This window comes from Muscardinus avellanarius (assembly GCF_963383645.1).
Source record: "Muscardinus avellanarius genome assembly, chromosome: 11".
Classification (NCBI taxonomy): Eukaryota; Metazoa; Chordata; class Mammalia; order Rodentia; family Gliridae; genus Muscardinus; species Muscardinus avellanarius.
This window is the reverse complement of record NC_137797.1, coordinates 5,610,416-5,631,317: the sequence shown is the minus strand read 5'-3', so window position 1 is coordinate 5,631,317 and position 20,902 is coordinate 5,610,416. Positions and strand designations below refer to the sequence as shown.

At 58.3% G+C, this 20,902-nt stretch overlaps 1 protein-coding gene across 1 annotated transcript; it reads left to right on the top strand.

Moving 5' to 3' along the window:
* Window positions 1-981: 981 nt before the first annotated feature.
* Window positions 982-20,321, top strand: PARVG (parvin gamma; the record flags this gene model as incomplete). Its single annotated transcript, XM_080704762.1, has 12 exons — window positions 982-1,063; window positions 3,326-3,390; window positions 5,167-5,269; window positions 6,390-6,530; window positions 8,013-8,128; window positions 9,521-9,576; window positions 10,885-10,907; window positions 12,822-12,880; window positions 13,047-13,115; window positions 14,817-14,918; window positions 19,607-19,679; window positions 20,212-20,321. The coding sequence occupies 12 exons, from the start codon at window positions 982-984 to the stop codon at window positions 20,319-20,321; spliced, it is 999 nt and encodes a 332-aa protein (XP_080560888.1).
* Between the last annotated feature and the right edge of the window lie 581 nt (window positions 20,322-20,902).

Below are 20,902 nucleotides of genomic sequence, written 5' to 3'. Positions count from 1 at the left end.
AAGGCCCCAGTCCTCGCGGGGAGCGTCCAGGTGAGTCCTCCTGCCTCTGGGCCGGCTGTGGAAGCCGTTTCTGTCCATACTCTCGCTCAGGTGCCGGAGGTCACAGAGAGGAACCCCGGACGCAGCGTGGAGAGCCCCATGGCTTAGGCCGCATGGAGGGGATTGGTCAGGGGAGCTGCTCGGTCCCCTCCCAAATGGGGAAGTCACCGAGGCCTCGAGACCCTGCCCTTTCTCTGACTTTAGCCAGGGGAGCAGTCCCTGCTCCATTGCCTCCCCTGCAGTCACGGGGTGGGAGAAGGGTGAGCCCCTCTCTGGTGAGGATGCGGCCCGGCGGCAGAGAGGAGCTGCTGGTCACTAGAGGAAGCCCCGGGTCTGTGTCCCCTCTGCTGCCCAGGGCCAGCGCTACCCTGTAAAGATGTATCAGGGCCAGAGAAGGGAAGGCGTTTATTCCAAGTCACAGAGCCAGCGCGGTGGAGACGCCCTGGCCACAGTGCAGTGGAAACTTGGGGGTGGGGGGCTCGTCCTGTGGCTGCAGACCCCCCTCCTTGCCCCAGGCTTGGCCAGAGCCTCCGAGCCCCCCAGGCCACTGCTAATCCGCCCAGCGTGGCCCCCACCTCCTTTGCTTTGGCCCCTGTGGCGCGGCCTCTCTACCCGGGGTGTGTGATAGTTCGGAAAGGCTGGTGAGGGGGGGGGGGCTGAAGCCCAAGAAAGGGGAGGGCAGAGTTGGTCCGCACCACGAGTGAAAGCCATACAGAGGAAGTGGGTCAGGAGCCGGAAGGGGCCCAGTGGCACCGACCATCACGATGACGGGGTGGGGGTGCTGGGCCTCCCTGTGCAGCGCGGGCCCTGGGCTTCCTGGACGAGACCCCCTCGACCCTCAGCCCCATGGCCTGGGGTCCCGAGCCCACAGAGAGGGTTTCGGGCTTCTCCATGGTGACGCCCTCTTGTCCCCGGCACCCCCCAGGCCAGGCAATGGAGAAGATGGAGCCAGAGTCCCTCTACAACCTGCTGCAGCTCCCCAAGGAGGAGGCCCTGCCCGAGGAGGAGCAGCAGCTGCCACAAGGTGCCGGCCAGAGTAGGGTGCGGGGTGGTGGGCCAGGGTCTCTGTCCCCGGGGGGGGGGGCGCTGCTTCCTGAGATGCCAGCTGGGCCCCTCAGCTGCTCTGGGCTTGACCCAGCACTGGCTCCGGAACCTTCCACAGTTACCTTCCCCACACGCCCCCACGTGCCCCGTAACCTCATGTGCCCCGGCTGGTGCTGCTGCTAAATACCGATTACTAAGATGAGCGCTGTGGACCTACTATGTGCTGCCACTGCACCAAGCATTTCCTGTACAGCCTCAATTTGTTCCCAAGGGTGCAGGTCATTACCTCCTTTTTTGCACAAAGGGAAACTGAGGCACAGAGGGCGGTGTGAGTGGGGAGCTGGGTTCCTACCCGAGCAGGGGCTTGGAATCCAGGCTCCCCGTCCACATGATACAGCCACCCCACAGGTGCCAGGCCATCGGTCTGCCCCGTCACACAGTGAGTCTCTAAAAAGTAGGGTAGACACAGGATCTGAGGACGCCAGTCGGTGTGGGACACCCTTCCAGTTCATCTATTTGGGGAGTATGTGAGTACTGGCCCTGAGTTTTCCCTTCTGAGCCCAGCATGGTGGCCCACACCTGTAATCCCGGTATTTGGGAGGCCGAGACAGGAGGATTGCAGGTTGGAGGCCAGCCTCAGAAACTTAGCGAGACCCTGTTTTAAAGTGAAAAATAAGTTGGGTGTGGTGGTGCACGCTTGTAATCCCCACGCTTGGGAGGTGGAGACAGGAGGATCGTGCCTCTCTGGCTTAAGAGAACCCGTTTCCAAATAAAAATATTAAAAAAAAATAGGTGTCTGGGAGTGTAGCCCAGAGGTAGAAGAGCTTCCAGGAACCCCAGTACTAAAAATAAATAAATAAATAAATAAAACAAGTGAAAAATAAAAAGGGCTGGGGGAGTAGTCCAGAGGTGGAATGCCCTGGGTGGAATGCCCAGTGTCCTCTCCAAAGTCTCTCCTAGGAGACGGTGAGGTGCCCAAAGCTGTCAACACCACTGTGCCCCTAAAAGAGCAAGTATGCAGATAGCCGCACGCCAGCCACCGTCCCAGGGGGAAGAGCTTTAGGTGGACGTGCTAAAAATTATACAACCGTTAAAGCAGAAACACGGGAGGTGTGAAGAGGCGAGAAGGGCGGAGTGTAACTTTCTCTAGACTGTGAACGCGGCCTCCGGAGCAGGTGCCGTGGGAGAGAACTCGCGTGCCAAGGGGCCCGGGCAGCAGGAGAGACCCCGACAGGCAGGACGGCTCGGCGCCAGCCAGCTGGCTGACTTCCTCTGAGCGGCGTCCCTGCTGGCTTTGGAACCATTTGAGGTTAGAAAGTGTCACTAGCGAAATGGCTGAGTTAAGGGGATAGGGCTCAGTTGTTGGAAAAAATATTTGGTTTTGTTTTATAGTTGACTTAGGGATTCCTAAAGTTCCTAAAACAGCGGACATCTGGGATGATTAAAAGTAGCAAGAAATCTGCTCTAGGAAGGAGAAGCCCCATATCCATCCATTTATCCGTCCGTCCATCCATCCATCCATCCATCCATCCATCCACTTATCCATACATCCAATTATCCATCCACCCACCCGTCCACTCGCTCCCCAGGCGATTCTCAAGTGCCTGGTCTCTCCTCTCAAACTTTTCTGATGTCTAGCAATTCTCCAGTTGGGTGACATGACAGGCTGCATTTTTGTTTTTTTATCTTAGCCCAGGTAGCCCCACATGGTGACTACGTTTTCCCTACATACAATGGAGCCTATTGACCTCAGGGGTCCCTCTGGGCCTGAGATTTTGTGGGTTCTATGAATCTAAAATGTGGGGAGCTGCTGACCAAGGCCTCAGGGACGAGAGCCCCCAGGCCTCAGAGGTTGCAGGTGGGCCTCTGGCCACGCCTGGCCAGGGAGCCAGTGAGGGTCAGTGCCCAGGTGTTTTGAGCTGGTAAGCCTGGTACAGAACTCACACCTTTGGGCTGTGGTTTCACTTTAAATAAATGAGTAGAATAAGGACAGGACACCCGGTTACACTTAAATTTCAGATGAATGAGAAATACTCCCTGAGTTTAAGCATGTCCCCCAAAATAACTCTTGCAGCTTCCAGGATTAGCGGGGTTCAAAGATACTGTGGGGGCACTCGGGGTGAGCTGTAGCACCAGGGGCCCCAGCAGTCAAGGCCCTGGGCTCCACGGGTGACCAGCAGGGAAACAGCTGCCGAAGGCCCTCGGGGTCCCTGCTCCGGCTCATGTACATCTCTGCTTCCAGGAGCAAAAAAGAAATACCTGCCACCAAATTCCCGGAAGGACCCCAGATTTGAAAAATTGCAAAAGGTACAGCGGCCTCCAGCCCCACACCCCGGGGTGGCCTTCCGGCCTCTCCTCTCCTCGCGGGCAGCCTGGGCCCTCGTCTCTGCCACCCTCTCGCCTACTTGGTCTCAGCCTAGCAGGCGTCGACCCACCGGCACCTGGGAGACCTAGTAAATGGCCGTATAGGTGAACATTTATTGAGCACCAACTGTATGCGCTCGTGCACATGATCCCAGCCAGTCTCCTGACAGGTGACAGGGAGTTTTGTCACCTGCATGTCAGTGTGTGTGTGGGGGGGGTGCTGACGTGTGTGGGGCGCTGGCTGCAGTGATGGAAGGGTTAACCCAGGCCACCGGGCCCTCAGCCAGTGCTGCCTTAACCTCTCTGCCCCCCGAGGCACTGGAGGGCTGGTGGGGCGGCCTCTGCTTGCCCGCAGGTCTGGGTGCTATGACCCCTGGGCAAGCTGGCCAGCTGTGCTCGGGCTCTGCCCCACTTCACAGTCTCTCTATGGCCTCTGTTGCCTCCTCCAGGGAGGCCCCCGGGCCTGCTCCTCCTTCCACACCCAGAGGCTTGTGGCCCAGATTCACCCTCAGTTTGACCCTCTGTACCCCAACCTCTCCCACCTTGAGCACGCACACCTGCACAGCCCTGTGCCGACGCTGGGCACAGCACAGCCACCCTCAGCCCTCCCGGACCACTTGGCCATCTCACTCTGGCGCTTCAGAAGCCGGTCCTGAGATGTGGTCTGGCACAATAGTGGCATCTGGAGCCGGGCGTGGTGGCGCACGCTTGTAATCCCAGCATTCAGGAGGCTGAGACAGGAGGATCGTGGTTCGCGGACAGCCTCAGCTACTTGGTGAGGCCCTCTGCAACTCAGTGAGACCCTGTTTCAAAATAAAGAATAAAAAATAGAGCAGGGGGTGTAGCTCGGAGGTCGAATGCCCCTGGGTTCCATCCCCAGACCCGAAGAAAGTGGAGGCAATGACAGGGACAGGGAGGAAGGGACAGTGCGGGGGAGGGACAGGGACGGTTATGGCTGGGAACTCAGGCGCCTGCGCACTGCGGGCTCCTCGGATGTCCCACCGGGCGGGCAGGGCCGGGCTGCACATGCGCCCCCTCTGCCAGCCTAGTCAGGGGCGGGCGCCATTCTCTGGCTCTCGGGTCCGTCCAGCCCAGCAGGGTGGGGTTGGCCTCCAGGGGCAGCCCGAGGCAGAGCCACAGGTGGCAGCCAGTGGGCAACTGGGTGGGGGCACAGCTCGGGGGCGGGCAGGGCCCCAGGAGCCTGTGTCAGCTCCCACAACAAATGACGGCAGACTGAGCTGCGCGGCGCAGCAGCAGCGTGTGGTCCCCTGGCTCTGCAGCCCGAGGGGCCAGAGCCCCAGGAGGGCGCCCTCGCCTGTCTCCAGGGCGGCTCTGCCAGGCGTTCCCGGGCTCACGCCCCTCTCCACATGGCCCTCTGCGTTCCAGCAATGCGCCCTCACTTTCTCCTGGGACCCCTCCCCAGAGGCACCTGCGACGTCCACGCGTCTACTAATTTTTTCAAGACAGTGCAGACTTTTTAAACGTATTTATTTGTTATTCTTTATTTTGAAACAGGGTCTCACTGAGTCGCAGAGGCCTCGCTAAGTAGCTGGGGCTGTCTGTGAGCCGCGATCCTCTGGTCTCAGCCTCCCGGATGCTGGGATGACAAGTGTGTCCCCACGTCGGGCCAGTGCAGACTCTGTTCACCTGTTCCCTCCACGCGATCGGCACTTAGCCGTTCCGAGGTCTCTGTTTCTAGCCGTCCCTCGTGTCCCGCAGGTACTGATGGAGTGGGTCAACACCACGCTCCTGTCCGAGCACATCGTGGTGCGCAGCCTGGAGGAGGACATGTTCGACGGGCTCGTCCTGCACCACCTTTTCCGTAAGCGGCTGCTCCTGGGCCGCGCAGGCCTCGCCCGGCCCTGGCCGGCCCCTCCAGGCCAATGCCCACGGAGGCCGGGGAAATAGACCCCGTGCCCTCTCGGATGGGCCCGAGCTGGGGAGGTGGAGACCCTGCATGTGCGCGGGCAGAGCTGTGGTCCACCTGGGGCCTGACGCCCCGCTCGCTGCTCCCTCCACCCCACCGCACTGCCTCGTGGCATTTATTAAGCACCTCTTGTTTTTAGTGACTGGGAGATAAGGAAATCCCTGGCCTCAGCCTCTTGGGGAGAGGACAGGCCTGGGTAGGGTGTGTGGCAGGGCTGGGCTCTGGCTGTCTGGTCTGACCTTGGTCTGGAAGGCTCCAGCTGCCTGGAAGGGGCTGTCACAGTGGGCCGCGTCTGGGCCCCCGGGGTCTGGCCCATGAGCCCCACAGCCACCTCGCCTTCTGCCCTCAATGGTCAGGGTTGGCCTCCAGGTCCGCCTCCACACAGACCTGTGTCTCAGAGGCAGGGACAGGCCTGATTCTGTGTCTTCACTGCCCAGTGTGTTAGACAGCGTTTCTCATTACTAAAACACCTGACACGAGCGACTTAGGGGCAGGAAGGTTCCTTTGGACTCTGTAGCTGGCCAACTCCAAGGCGGACAGCATGGCGGCAGGGCGTGGGAGGGCGCCAGGGACAGCTGCAGCCCTCCCGGCCCCACCCTCGGCGACCCACCTCCGCCAGCCACGCCCACCCTGCGCCTCTGCCTTGGAGGCCTGGCTCCAGCCCAGGAGCTGGTGGGGCGCGGACTCAGGCCTGAACCCTGACCCCAGCCTAGGGCCCCAAGCGGAAGGGTAGCTCCTGGTAGATGGGCTGCCTGCCAACCCACCAGCCACGGCCAAGTATCCCGGGCTGCCACAGGCAGCAGCGCAGCCGTCCTGTCTCCATTCTACAGATGAGGAAACCGGGGCTCCCAGAGGCCTAGTAACTTGTCCAAGCTTTCACAGCTAAGGAAGCAGGGGTTCAGGACCTGAGCCTCAGCACACAGGCTTTAACCAGTGCACCCAGGTCTCTGCCATCCGAAGGCTCAGGTCCCTGTGCCGCCCTCCCGGGGCCCTCACCGTCCTCTCTGGCCCACAGAGAAGCTGGCAGGGCTCAGGCTGGAGGTGGAGGAGATCGCCTTGACCGCCCCGAGCCAGAGGCGCAAGCTCCAGGCCGTCCTGGAGGCCGTGGACCGCAGCCTGCAGGTGGAGGAGCAGCCGGCCAGGTGGGGCGTGGAGGGTGAGTGCAGCCTCCGCCAGGGCCGGCGGGAGGGCCGCGCAGCCTGGGTGTCTGCACAGGCTTCTCACCTACCCAGAGGGCTCGGGGGCAGAGGCCTCAGGCAGCCAGAGAGCCAGCGCGGCCAGGCAGCTGACCGGGAGCACAGGGCAGCCCAGCGCAGCAGTCCGGGGGACACGGAGCCCCACCGCGTCCGAGCATCGTGCAGCCTGTTCTTCATGGGTTCATCCAAACCACCTCTGCAGCTGCGGGTCATCAAGGGCCCCGCGCCCCCTGCCACACCCTCACAGCCGTTAGTTAGTTAGCTGGGGGTGAAGATTTCTTTCCGTTTGGTTTTCCCACAGTCTGAGGCCGAGGGGAGGTGAGCGGCTTCTCCGAGGTTGGCGCGATCTCTCCCGGTTTCCGGACCCAGCTCTGTGGGGTCTCCTCCGCGTTCGCTGCTGTATTTCAAGTCACACCGTCAGTGACCGATGTCCATGGGGCGGTCCCTGATTAGGTCACAGGCGGCTTGAATTTAACAGTTGTAGCACCTGTGCCCAGCCACGGGGCAGGTGGTTGTTTCTGATTAAACGATGCTGAGGTGGGCAGCCATGTGTGAAGCCCGGATCACATTGTCCCTTTGCACTGTCTTGGCAGAGGTAGGACGTTCAGAGCGAACCGTGGTTTTTTTTTTTTTTTTTTTTTTTTTTTTTCGGTACTGGAATGGAACTCAGGGGCATTCTACCACCAAGGACACCCCCAGCCATATTTTTAATTCTTTATTTTGAAACAGGGTCTCACTGAGTTGCAAAAGACCTCACTAAGTAGTAGCTGAGGCTGTCCATGAACTGTGATCCTCCTGTCTCAGCCTCCCAAATGCTGGATTACAAGCGTGCACCACCACATCCCGTTTGTGGGTTTTTTGTTTTTTTTGTGTGTGTGTGTGTGTGTGTGTGTGTGTGTGTGTGTGTGGTACTGGGGGATAGAACCCAGGGGTTTTTCTACCTTTGAGCTATATTCCCCGACCTATTTTATACTCTATTTGGAAACAGGTTCTCACTAAGTAGCTGAGAGCCTCACTAAGTAGCTGAGGCTGGCTTTGAACCTGTCGATCCTCCTGTCTCAGCCTCCCAAGCGCGGGGATCACAGGCGTGCGCCCCCACGCCCGGCTACATTTGGGCTTTGACCCTGTATCTCCTGTTTCTTTCGGAGCGAGGCTGGCGGTGTGTCACTGTATCCTTGGGGTTCTGCGCTCCTGGCCAGGTGTCTGACTGCAAATCCTCTTGATTGCCTGAAGTATTAAAATTGTCAGAATCAAAATGCAGTTGATTATGTCACGCCCCCAACAAATAAATAAGTAGAGCCAGGCGCTGGGAAGGAGGCAGGGCCCACGTGCCTGCCGACGGTGGCCAGGCCAGCCGCCACGGTCTGCCGACGGTGAGGGAGCCTCGTGGCTGCAGATGCTGGCGGCCCCTTATCTCTGACCTGCGCTCCTCTCCCCTCCAGCCATCTTCAACAAGGACCTGCTGGCCACCCTGCACCTCCTCGTGGCCCTGGCCAAGCGCTTCCAGCCCAACCTGTCCCTCCCAGCCAACGTCCAGGTGGAGGTGGTCACCATTGAAGTAAGCGGTCCTGCCCGAGGCTTCCGTGTGCTTCGAGCATCTTGCTGCTTCATGGGGTGGAGTGAAACGGGCTGGGGTCAAGGGGCGTGAGAAACACCCTCCCACCCCAGGATGGCAGCCAGGTGCGGGGCTGACGGAAATCTAGAAGGCACGCGAGGGCGGCCCTGGGCCAGCTGGTCCTGCGCCACCTCACAGATGTGCAAGGGTCTGCAGCTGCTGTCCCCAGGCAGGCTCTGAGCACCAGGAGCAGGGACCCACCCGCTCCTGCTCCCCGTGACCCCCACCCCTGGGCCCAGGTGAGCAGGGGCTTCATTTGACACCCTAACAGGACCAGCCAAGCCCAGTCAAACTCAGTCCTATGGCTTTCAGTCATGAATTAAAATGTTCTAGTAAGCCAGGTATGGTGGAACACACCTGTAATCCCGGTACTTGGGAGGCCAAGACGAGAGGATCTCAGGTTTGAGGCCAGCCTCAGCAATTTAGCTAGACCTTGTTTCAAAATAAAAAAAAAAATAAACAGGGCTGGGGGGTATATATCAGAAGTAGAAGGCCTCGGGTTCAATCTCTAGTACCACAATCAATGAATAATAAATAAAGCCAGGCATGGTAGTGAATGCTTATAATCTCTGTATTTGAGAGGCTGAGACAGGAGGACGGCAAGTTGACAGCCATTCTCAGCTACTTAGTGAAGCCCTCTGCAACTTAGTGAGATGCTGTTTCAAAATAAAGAATAAAAAATAGGGCTGGGGGTGTAGCTCAGAGGTAGAAGTCTCCTGGGTTTAATCCTCAGTACTGTGATGAATATAAATAAATAAATACATACATACATACATAAATACATAAAACGGGCCAGGGTATAGCTCAGAGGTGCTAGTACTAAAAATCAAACCAACAAAAAGACCCAACTCTCTAGTGAGTGGTTTTGTGGCTTTGCTTTACTTACATAAATCAGGGGTGACCACTAATTTGCTCATTCATTCATTCATTCATTCATAATAACACATTGATTGACACTGTCTCTGCCCACCACCCCAACTCCAGGGTACCTAAGGAGAAAGACAGTCACAGTCCCACCCTCCTGGGCTCAAGGGCCCAGTGCTCCCTGGGACGAAGGACAAGACAGAGGGACGCAGTGGGAAGGGCCGCCCAGGAGGCCGCCCTGAGGAGAGGACGTGGTGGAGCTAGCAGGGCCCAGCTCCTGGGGATTGCTTGATGTCTTCCCTTTTTTAGGTGGATTGCTTGATGTCTTCCCTTTTTTAAGTGGATTGCTTGATGTCTTCCCTTTTTTAAGTGGATTGCTTGATGTCTTCCCTTTTTTAGGTGGATTGCTTGATGTCTTCCCTTTTTTAGGTGGATTGCTTGATGTCTTCCCTTTTTTTTTTTTTTCCCTAGAGCACCAAGAGCGGCCTCAAGTCAGAGAAGTCGGTGGAGCAGCTCACTGAGAGCAGGTGGGGCCGGGCGATGGCCGGCGGGGCTGCAGGGTGGGTGCTGGCGGGCAGGCACAGCTGTTGGTCCTCTCCGGTCCTGCTGAGCGCACAGCCCCGCCTGACCACCCCGCCACCTCCCTGGAAAGGCGCCCCTGGGTTTGCGACATGAGCTCTGCCCGGTATATCGAGGGTTTTTGTGGTTTGCATAGGTTTTCTGTTCTTGCTCTGTTATTATACTGTTGGCCCCACCCCCACCACAGAAGTGAGGTTCTCTGCACTCAGAGCAGAACAAACCCCCTGGGGAGGGCTGTCCTGGGGGAGCTGGACCCGGGCGGCGGCACAGGGGGCAGACAGGCCTCGGGAGGAGACTAGGCCCTTGCAGCTGGCCCTTCACCCCTGGGGAGCCGCTCAGACGCTGGCCGCAGCTGAAGAGCTGCAGGGGTCCCGCTGGGGCCAACAGCTGCTGTCCAGGGTTTGGGGCCCGTTGACCACGGCGTAACCCATTTGCCCAAATCTTAGCAGCTTAAAGCAATGGCCAATGTTGAATCTCCTCGCGGTTTTCTGCAGGTCAGAGATTATGGGGCTCAGCGGTGGCTCTGGTTCTTGGGCTCTTGGGGCTGCATCACACAAGGCTCCAACGGGAGCCGGAATCTGCGTGGCCAGTGCTCAGGTGTCTGTCCCTCCCGGCCACACTGGCCTGCGCGCTGAGCCTGGGTCTGTGTCCCGGGCTGCCGGTCTCAGCCTGTGTGGTCCGGCTCCCTTCTGGAGCACTGTGCTCAGGGCTTTGGCCTGCTCTGGATGCAGGGACCCTCCCACCCCCTGCATTTCTTTGGGGGGAGGACAGGCCTGGAAATTGCACAAAAATCAGAGAAATATCAGCCCAAGTCAATAAAAATGGAGCAAAAGAATCGGGACACAAATGAGGAAGTGCCACGTGGTCCCCATACATGAGCTCCCGGTGCAGACAGCACCAACGTCGGGCACTAGACATAGCACAGTCGTGGTCTTTGTCTGCGAATTCTGGGGCAAGAGGTTCTGGAATGTGCTAGAAGGTTCTGATGGTGGCTCCCACAGGAGCATGTGTTCATAAAATCACACACACTAGAAACTTTTTACTGTGTTCCCGACATGCCTTCCACAATCGGATAGCAAGCACAGGGGGAGGCCCACGCCTCCTTTTGTCCCCTTGCTCTCTGCAAACCTGGGGCGCCTGCGAGGCCGGGAGGGACGCCTGCAGCCCGCCGGCCCAGCTCGTCCTGTGGGGAGAAGGGCCCGCAGACTCCTTTCTAAACATTCATTTTTTTTCCCCTCCTGTATTTTCTCCTTTAGCACAGACGAGGACCAGCCTTCAAGTGAGTAATCCCATCGTGTAAAGAGAGCTTTTCCTGTCTGATGTGTACGCAGCAGCAGCTTCGTAACAAGGCAGGGTTCCTTGCCAGCACTGCCCCCGGGTTCTGTTTTGGTCTGTTGTTTGAATCTCAGGCCTTATTTGCTTCCATTTGTCCTTCCTCTGTCTGTCTGTCCACTCATGGAGAGACTCCTATGTAGAGACTAAGTGACTCCAGAGAGATGGGGATGGTGGTGCTAACCCTGTGGGCTCTCGAGCCTGAGCGCCTGGGCTCACATGCTGACCTCCCACTCCTGAGCCATGAGAGCTTGGGCAGGGGTCCCACCCTGTCTGAGCCTCAGTTTTCTCATCATGGCAGCCACTTCTGAAGCTAGGGTTGAAGGCTGAAGGGTTGAGGAGGTAGTGTGCTAATGTGTGTAGTATACCACACACGCGCAGTGGGGAGTGTTCGATTAAAGTGGCCACTGCTCTTGAGATGGGGCAGTTTGCCAAGAAATCGATCGATCCAGTGGTTAATTCTTCAATTCATCCATTCCTTGGTCATTTGGTCTAGAAAACTATTCATGCACTTATCTATTTGCCCATCTTCTCCTCATTTATCCATTTATCTATCCATCTACACATATATCCATCTACCCACCTATCCATTCACCCATTAATCAATTAATCTAGCCATCCATCCATCCATCCATCCATCCATCCATCCACTGATCAATCTATCTATCCATCCATTGGTTGATCAATCTATCCGTCCATCATCCATCCATCCACCCACTCATCCCTGTTTACTTATCCGTCCATCCACACACCCACCTACAAATTCACCCCCACCCACTCACCATCCATTCACCCACCCATACATTCACCCACATACCTTATCCATGCATCCACACCTCCCTCCCTCCCACTCCCGAGTTCCCCTACTTAGCGAGGGGGCAGATGGAGAGGAGGATGAGGCCGCGGGGCTGGCTGGCGCTCTGTGTGTGGCAGCGGGCGGAGGAGGAGCGTGAGGAAGGGCATCCTGTTGGGGGCGGGGGCGGGGGCGGGGCAGAGCGCCATCTGAGAACACACCTGCCTCTTGTTTCTGCTCTGGCCTCTGGCCGGGAGGCCTGGCCGGGCCACTGGTGTTTCCGTCACGCTGAGTGCTCTGCAGAGGGGTATTTAATGTGCGGGGTGCTGTCTGGTGTGACTTCCCCCTCAAACAAGGGAGCTGAAGCACAGAGGGGCCGACGGGCTCAGAGGCACACAGCTCTGGTAACCTCAGGCCAGTCGGGGAGGCATTAGCTGCAGGTCGCAGGGACCCATGTGCGCACAGGGTCTGGGTGTGAGGACGCGGTGCCTGAGGCTGGGCCTGGGCCTGAGCCACAGGTGCTCAGAGCAAGGCACTCAGCTGCTGGCGCTGGCCTTGGCATGCTGCAGCTCCAGACGCTGCGGGAGGACCCAATGTCCTTAGAGAGGTGTCAACCAGGGAGACTGGCGGGCGGACTGGGCACCTGCCGTGGCCGGTGGCTGGGAGGAGAGAAGGGAGGAGGGGACTCGATGACTGCTGGGTCATCGCAGTGACGGGGCCACTGCAGAAAGGACCTTGTCCCGAGTCCTGCCGCACCGAGGCCGTGCCTGGTGCCTGCGCCTGCACCTGCCTTGGTCTCTGCGGCAATCCCTCCTCTCAGGCACCATCGGCCATACATTATAGATGAGTAAACCAAGGCACAGAGAGGGAAGGTGATTCCCCCAGGAACACACAGCCTGGGGAGCCACGACCCCAACCCAGGCCCGCTTCATTTAAGAATATGAGCTAAAACTCCGGCTCCCTCTGGATTGGTTATTCTGAGAAACTTTCAGGGGGGGGGGAAATTTCCCGGTTTAGTGCAAAGATAATAGCATCATAATGAGCTGTTTATTGGCTCTCGGTCTGCAGAGGACGTCTTTGATGAATTATTTAAGCTGGCTCCGGAGAAAGTGCATGCCGTCAAAGAGGTAGGCTAGGTCGGCGCTCCCGGGGCCCCCACCCGCATGGGGTGTTGGGGGCGAGGGGCGGGGACGGGGCCTCTCCCCACACCAGCTGTGGGCCAGGCGCTGGGTGGGACCCCAGAAAGTGGAAGGCTGCGCCATCCTGGTCTGGGTCCTTTCTCTTTCTCGGCAGGCCATTGTGAGCTTTGTCAACCAGAAGGTGGGGCGTTTGGGCCTGTCAGTGCAGAGTCTTGACACCCAGGTAGGGACATGGCTGCGGGGTCCCCAGGCAGGGGAGGGCCATGGTGCAGACAGAAGAGGGGTCCGCAGGGTCCAGGAGCCGGTGGGGCTGGGGCTCATTTCTGGAGCCTCGGTGTCCTCTCCAGGAGGGGGCCTTGCCTGCTTGGAGCCCTGGGATCCGGGAGGTGGGCAGCGGGCACCTCACAAGGCAGAGCCGTCTTGCGATGGTACCTCCACTGGTCCATGCCGGGCTCTGAGCAAACTGCTTTCTAGATGAATCCAGGAAACCCTGCCCACAGTGCTGGGAACTGACACTACCCCGTTTTACACATGCGGACCTTAAGGCACGGAGAGGCGAATTAACTTATCCAAGGGTGCACACTGCAACCCCGGCAGCCGGGGCTAAAGTTTGTACTTACAGCCACTGCACGTGGCAGCCGCATGGGGTTTGTTTGTGGCCTTGTGACCTGGTGCAAACACCAGGCTTTGAAGCTAGGCGGACATAGGCTTCCATTCCAGGCCTGTCCTTTGGATCTCAAGGACAGCTTCATGTGAGCTGTGAGCCTTTGTGTGAGTTATTGGCCTTCTCTGGACCCCAGGTCCCTGCTCTTTTAAAGCAGGTGGATGGGCACCAGCCTCAGGGGATTATGAGTGACGCTCCAGGTGGTGGGCACAGCCTGCTTAGCGTATCACGAGACACACCAGGGACTTGCAATAAATAATACAGATGTGGGTTTATTATATTTTATGTGGCTATAAACAGGGTGGTTTCTTAGGTTTATATTGTACCTGTTTTATCTTTATTTCTCCCTTGGTAGAATTATGGCATTTGGGGAATAAAGGTGTATGTGAGGAGGGTGTTCAGAGACTGTGGGGGGCACGGATTCTGGCGCCCAGCTGCACGACCCGGGAGCAACAGCGGCAGAGATTTCAGGCTCGCGCTAAGACCTGGAACAGGCTTAATATGGGGAAATTCCATTAGGGACCCAAAGCTGTGGTTTTTCCTCCAATATCCAATCTAGTGTTTTGTGACCATGAAGAGATTCGGCGGGTCACATTAGCAGGTGATGTGCTGGCAGCAGCAATCGGAGCTGTATCTCTGAACACACGGACTGAACAGACAGAAATATTAACGTGGCAGCCGGTATCGCTGCCTCTCCCTGATGGAATAATTTTATATTTAACTGTTTTCTCCCATGTCTTTGTAGCTTATGGAACATGTCGTTTTAGAATTGGTGTGAGGCTATTCCAGCAAGGTTAGGAACAGCTTTTTACTGAGCATGTACTATGCACCAGGTAGCTCAGAATCACTTTATTTTTTTATTTTTATTTTTTGTGGTACTGGGGGTGGAACCCAGGGGCTTTCTACCTCCAGGCTGTTCCCCTGACCTATTTTATACTTTATTTGGAAACAGGGTCTCACTAAATTGCTAAGAGCCTCACTAAGTAGCTGAGGCTGGCTTCGAACCTGTGCGATCCTCCTGTCTCAGCCTCTCAAGTACAGGGATTACAAGGGTGCGCCACCACGCCCAGCCCAGAATCACTTTATACTGCTTTTCACGACACCCCTGTGAGGTTGGGAATGTCACCCCTGTTTTTCAAAAAGGAACTTGAGGTTCAGAGAGGTTGTGCAACTTCCTTAGGGCCACGCAGCCTGTGGGAGGTGGAGTGGACGCCTCTGACTTCAGCCTCCCATGCTAGACTCCAGCTCCTCCCTTTGTAGTTTGCAGATGGCGTCATCTTACTCTTGCTGATTGGACAATTGGAAGGCTTCTTCCTGCACTTAAAGGAATTCCACCTCACTCCCAGCTCCCCTGAAGAAATGGTAAGTGGGTAAAGATTTTCCCTAATGGCTCACCTCTGGGTGGACAGACCTGCCAATCTGTGATTCACTTCCAGGTGAAATGAAGTGTGGAGGGAACTCTACTGGCCCATATGCCTGCCCGTCCATCCATCCGTCCATCCATCCATCCATCCACCCACCCACCCACCCACCCATCCGTCCGTCCGTCCGTCCGTCCATCCATCCATCCACCCATCCATCCACCCACCCATCCATCCACCCACCCATCCATCCATCCACCCACCCATCTACCTGCCCACTCCACTGCTACCCACTTAACCACCCACCCATCCATCTACCCACCAATCTACCATTCATACTCCCACCCTCCCTTCTGTTTCTTACCATTTATGTTTCTATACCTCCATCCCTCCCTCTGTCCGTCCATCCCTCCCTCCCTCCACTCACCTGTTCTGCATCTCATCTCATTTTCCAAGGCCCTCTTGCTGGGGGGCAGTAGAAGTGGAGCTCAGCATGTATTTGGAGCTTACCTTTCAGAGGCGCTGTGTCAGTCAGTCAGGGCCTTAAAGATGCTGTGTAATGAGTACCCCGGCAAGCTGGTGGCTGAAAACCACGATCATTCATTCCTGTGGATCTTCTGGGCACTCTCTCTGTACTCTGAAGGGTTATCTGGGGGTGCTGCAGGCCCCTCCAGCTCCCCCAGAGACCAGCAGCCAGCAGGGGGGGGGGGTTTCCTCCTGGCGAAGGCAGAGCCGGGGCTGAGCAGACATGCTGCCCAGCCTCTTAGAAGAGCAGCCCACAGCCTTGGTGGGGACGTGGGAGAGCCCTGCAGGGTAAGCGCCGAGGGTGCAGAGCTGGGCAAGGATGCAGTCTGCCTGAACTTGCCCCTGATCCCTGCAGGGAGCCTCTGGGCCAGGAACTGCCCATCCCACTTTCACAGCAGGAACCTGGGTTTAGAGGGGTCCAATGACCTGGCCAAGAGCGCACAGCCAGCCGGGAGAGAATTCACACTGGCATCTGGGCTCGTCCGTCTCCAAAGCCCAAGCTGCTTCCTGATTCCTTCCTGTGGGGCCAGCGTGAGTCCCTACAGAGTGGAGGGAGCAGGGCTCTGGAGAACACAGCGGTGGTGGGTCCTACATCAGATAGATGGGCGTTGCTGTGTGAACAGTGAGGAGGAGAGCCGGGAGGAGGAGAGGGCAGGACGCCCGCAGGCTGCAGGGCCTCTTGGGGAGGGACCCAGAACAGCACGGGACTCTCGACTTATTTGCTGGGGTGCCCTGGCCTCGCGGACAGCAGGACCTGAGCTCAGTCTTCTGCGTACTTTGAACACTGGCTGCACACCAGGACGAACACCCACACCTCCTGGTACCCGGGTGCACAGCCAGGGGGCCCGTCTGCCTCAGAATCTGCTTCCAATCAGGAGCCGGACCAGACATGGGGAAGTGGGGCGGCTCTCAGACTCCTGGGGTGAGTCTCACCAGATGCGTATCTGGGGGACGCGAGCTGTCGCGAGGTGAGCTGCATGCTCGTCAGCATTCTAACGGCCATGGCCTAAATATCCGACCATATAACGCAGAGGAAAGAAGGTTCATTTTCTCGCTGTTTTTGGCTCAGTCTACATGAGGCCGGGGACTGCGGATCTCGGGACATGGCGGCCGGTGGCTGAGGGAGAGCTCTTGGGCTGCACTCTTACATCGCAGAGTCCCAAGCAAGAGCTAGAGAGGGCAGAGGAGGAGCTCATATATAATCCCCAGGCTGCACCCCACCTCCAGCCACACCCAGCGGCCTACCAGAACCACCCAGGGAAACGTATTAAATGGATGTATCCACGGCTGGGATCTCAACCCTCGGGACTCAAGCACCTCAGCTCCAATAACCAATTTATAGGCGCTGCAAGAGGCCTTTCTGTGTCTAACCATAAGCACCGGGGACGAGGGCCCTCTCCGGAGGCAGGCCCACGTAGCTCTGTTATCCGGGCAGAGCAGCCCCTCGGAGGCAGGCCCACGTAGCTCTGTTATCCGGGCAGAGCGGCCCCTCGAGATTGGAGTTGTCACTCAGACCTCCGGCGCCTGTGGTCTTTCCGTGAGATTACCATTCGTTTCAGGAGCGGAGGCTGGGGAGGAGGGAGAGAGGCCATCATTTGCTCTGCAGAAATCGCAGCGCCGGTGCCAGGCATCTTTGGCTCCGTCCCACGTCCAATTACTTCTCTCCGGGAGGATGTGAGCGCTCCCCCGGGTCTTGACCTTTCCTCGGCTCCGTGGAGCACCGGAGTTTTACCCTCATCATCACGCACCGTGTGTGGAGGAAACAGAGGCTGGGGCGGGCGTGGCGGATCATGCTGGAGCCGGGGCCGCTCTTCCAGGAGATGACGTTTGGTTCAGAATGTGCATCCGGAGGAAGAAGGCGGCAAGGAAGTAAAGGTGGTGAGCTCGGCGTCGCTGGCAGCAGAGCCCAAGTGTAAGCCCCGTGAGAGCGAGCGGCGTCTCCATCCCCCCTCGCATATTTAGCACACGGGAGATGTTTAACAAATGGTTTAAAAATCGGCAAAGGAACAGAGTTTCCCAAACAGGAGCCCCGTGCTGTGCTCTGCAGCACACAGATCACTTGCGGAAATACGTGTTTTTGTGTGTATGGGTGTGTGTGGCGCTGGGGATCGAACCCAGGGGTGTCTACCTCTGAGCTACACTTCCCACCCTATTTTATTTATTTTGTGCTACAGGGGATAGAACCCAGGGGCATTCTATGTCTAGGCTACACCCCTAGCCCTTTTTATTTTTTGTTTTGAAACAAGGTCTCATTAGGATGCTGACGGTGGCCTCAAACCTGCAATCCTCCTGTCTCAGCCTCCATCCTCCTGTCTCAGCCTCCATCCTCCTGTCTCAGCCTCCTGGATGAAATACGTATGAGTCTGAAGATTCACGATACATATTAGCATACGTAACACTCTGAGAAGTCCTGCAACAAAGGACTGTTTCGTCCAACAGTTTTCAGAGCCATATGGCCACAGACACCGGTTCTCTTTATATCTTAACCCAGGCTTCTGTGAGATGCGAGTTCATCAAGCCCACAAAAGCCAGGCTTAGTGGCGAGAGCGCAGGGCGCAGAGGTCAGGCCCCTGTCCCTCTTTGTCCCTCTGACGTTATTTTCTGTGCAAATAGCATTCCTGGTGAGAATGTGAACTACAGCAGCTACCGCCCACCTCGCTCCCCCGCGCTCCCGGCTGGGGAGGCCCGGGACCACCACGGGCGGTGGGGCTCCGGGATGCTCCCCTGAGATGGCCTCCTCTTATCTGGACATCCAGAGACGTGCCCTGCTGGGGACCACGGGACTGTGACCACCTATGTTTCCTAAACCCCAAGAGGACAGCCCACCGTCCAGTGTCCACCTCGCCCACTCTCTTCTGTGTCTTGGACCGGCACTCTGTCCCCAGTACTGGCCCTTTAATACTCCAGCAGCGACCCTCCCAGGCAGAGAAGGACTCCGCCTGCTGTCTCCCCACCTGCAAACCTGGCCTGTCATGTCAGTTCTGTGTGCATCGTCACACACGGTCCTCACAGCCGCCATGGAGACAGACGCGGTGTCGCCCTGGTACAGATGAGGACACCGAGGTGCAGCTGGGCTGTGGGACTTGTCTGACGTCATCACTGGAGGGAAGGGGAAGGTGCACAGACATCAACCCAGATCCAACCTTCCTCCTGCAGACGCTCCAGGAGGTGACCAGAGGCAGCTTGGTGGAGCCCTGCCCTGGACGAGCCTTGCTTGGCCTCACTCAGCCAACTGGTACCCTGGCAGCGTGCCTGGGTTGCCATGGGAACTGGCCCTTCTGATGCTGCCCCGGGGCTGGGCTGGCTGGGTGATGGCATGGCTGGCCGCTGGCCTAAGATGTCCAGCCTCCACAGTGGGTCTGTGGTCAGCTGAGACCACTGAGGGAGGCCCACTTGAGGTCATGGTGTATCGGGCTCAGCCTGCCTCACTGCGTGCTGTTTGTCCTAAGGAGAAGGGCAGGGGTCTCTGCATGTGTCTAGACAAGGGAGACCTAGGAGGAGCAGGGAGAAGACTCCACTGCGGAGGGTCTGCCCCACCAGGGCCCTGCGCGCTCGCTCTCAGCCGGGCCAGGTGGGTGCCGAGGCTAGCTCCTGACCTAGCCGGGTCCGGGGACATCTGAGCCTCTGCTTGGGGCCAGGGGTGGCTGGAGGGACGGCCACCCAGGCAGGCCTGGCTCTTCCAGCCTGTGGTGTCTCGTGCTGGGCTGGGACAGGCCGGGCCTGGCACTTGCCGTCTTGCGGGTCCTGGGGCTCACTGGCCACTCGGAGCCTCGGCTTCCCGACTGCGCCTCGCTGAGGAAGCCTCGCTGAGGAAGCCTCGCTGAGGAAGCTCGGTGTCTCTGAGCTCTCACTCTTTCCCTGGCTAAGTCCCCTCCACTGGCCAGCATCCCTGCCCCCAGTGCCTCCCCGGCGATGGTCTGAGTAGAGATGGCCTCCCTCATGCATGTGTGTGCAGGGCCTGTGAGTGTTTGACGACAGGCCTTTGGGCCTCTCCTGCGAGGGAGTGAGCCCCGTCCGCGGGGGATGTAAGGACATGCAGGGTGGGCCTTGGTTTCTGTTGTTCAGGGACTCAGACCACAGGTGGACGTGGATAGGTGCTGTGGGTGACCGATGGTCTGGGCGGGGCCACGCCATTTACTGACATCTGTGGGCCTGTCGTCACAGCTGCACAACGTCACCCTGGCCCTGGAGCTGCTGAAGGAGGAGGGTCTGCTCAGCCACCCCGTCAGCCCTGAAGGTGAGCGCGCCGGGAGCACCCAGAGCGGAGTCCTCCTGTAGGAGGAGGATCAGGAGTGCTTGCCTAGGTGTCCCCTGGGGCTCTGTGGCCATCATGTCTCCAGGTCCTGGGAGGGGAGGGGGCTACAGTCCCAGGGCAACACTCGAGGTCATGGTGTATCGGGCTCAGCCTGCCTCAGCGAGGCTTCCTCAGCGAGGTGCAGTCGGGAAGCCGAGGCTCCGAGTGGCCAGTGAGCCCCAGGACCCGCAAGACGGCAAGTGCCAGGCCCGGCCTGTCCCAGCCCAGCACTGTAGCCCCTGAGAAGCCGGCCCTTGAGGATTTACTGTCCTGGGGAGGGGCAGGCACAGGGGGGCCTGGGCAGGAGGATGAGGGACATGGGCCAGTGCCAGCACCGGGACTCAGGCCTCACAGGACCCACAGTCCAGATTTGCCAGGATCCTCCCAGAAACCCCCTCCCCCCCGGGGAAATGGTGACGGTTGGTGGCCCTTGCCACCTGGCCTGACCGTGGCCCTGTCCCGCTCTGGCCCACAGCCATCGTGAACAAAGACACCAAGAGCACGCTGCGGGTCCTCTACAGTCTGTTCAGCAAACACAAGCTGAAGACGCACGCCGACGGGGCGCCCGGCCGGGCCCCGCACTAACCGCACCCCAGGGTCCTCCCGGGACTGCCCCGCGGGCTCCGCCGGAGGGCCCTATATATCGTCTTTTTTCTCTCTCCTCTGCTTCTTGGACTCCAAGTACAAATATTTTAGGCAGCTTGATGTCACACAAATCATGGAATGCTCTCTTCTCCCTCCTCCCTCTCCCTCCCTCCCTCCCTCCCTCCTCCCTCTCCCTCCCTCCCTCCCTCCCTCCTCCCTCTCCCTCCCTCCCTCCCTCCCTCCTCCCTCTCCCTCCCTCCCTCCCTCTCCCTCCCTCTCTCCCTCCCTCCCTCCCTTTCTTCCATCTCAATGTCTCTCTCCCTTTTGTTTCCTGTGCTGGGGATCAAACCCGAGAGGGCCTCACACCCTCTGGGCAAGCCTCTGCCACGAGCTGCACCCCAGCCCTGTCTCCATCCCACCGTCTATCTTCCTGTCCCTGTGGCCGTCTCGGGCAGCTTCCACGGCTGCACTTTGGAGCTCGCTGGCTTTTCCCTGGTGGCGCCGGCCCCACCATTGCCTTCTTCACCTCAGACATTGTGCTGTGTCACCCTCGAGGCTCACGTGGGACCTTTTAAAATCTC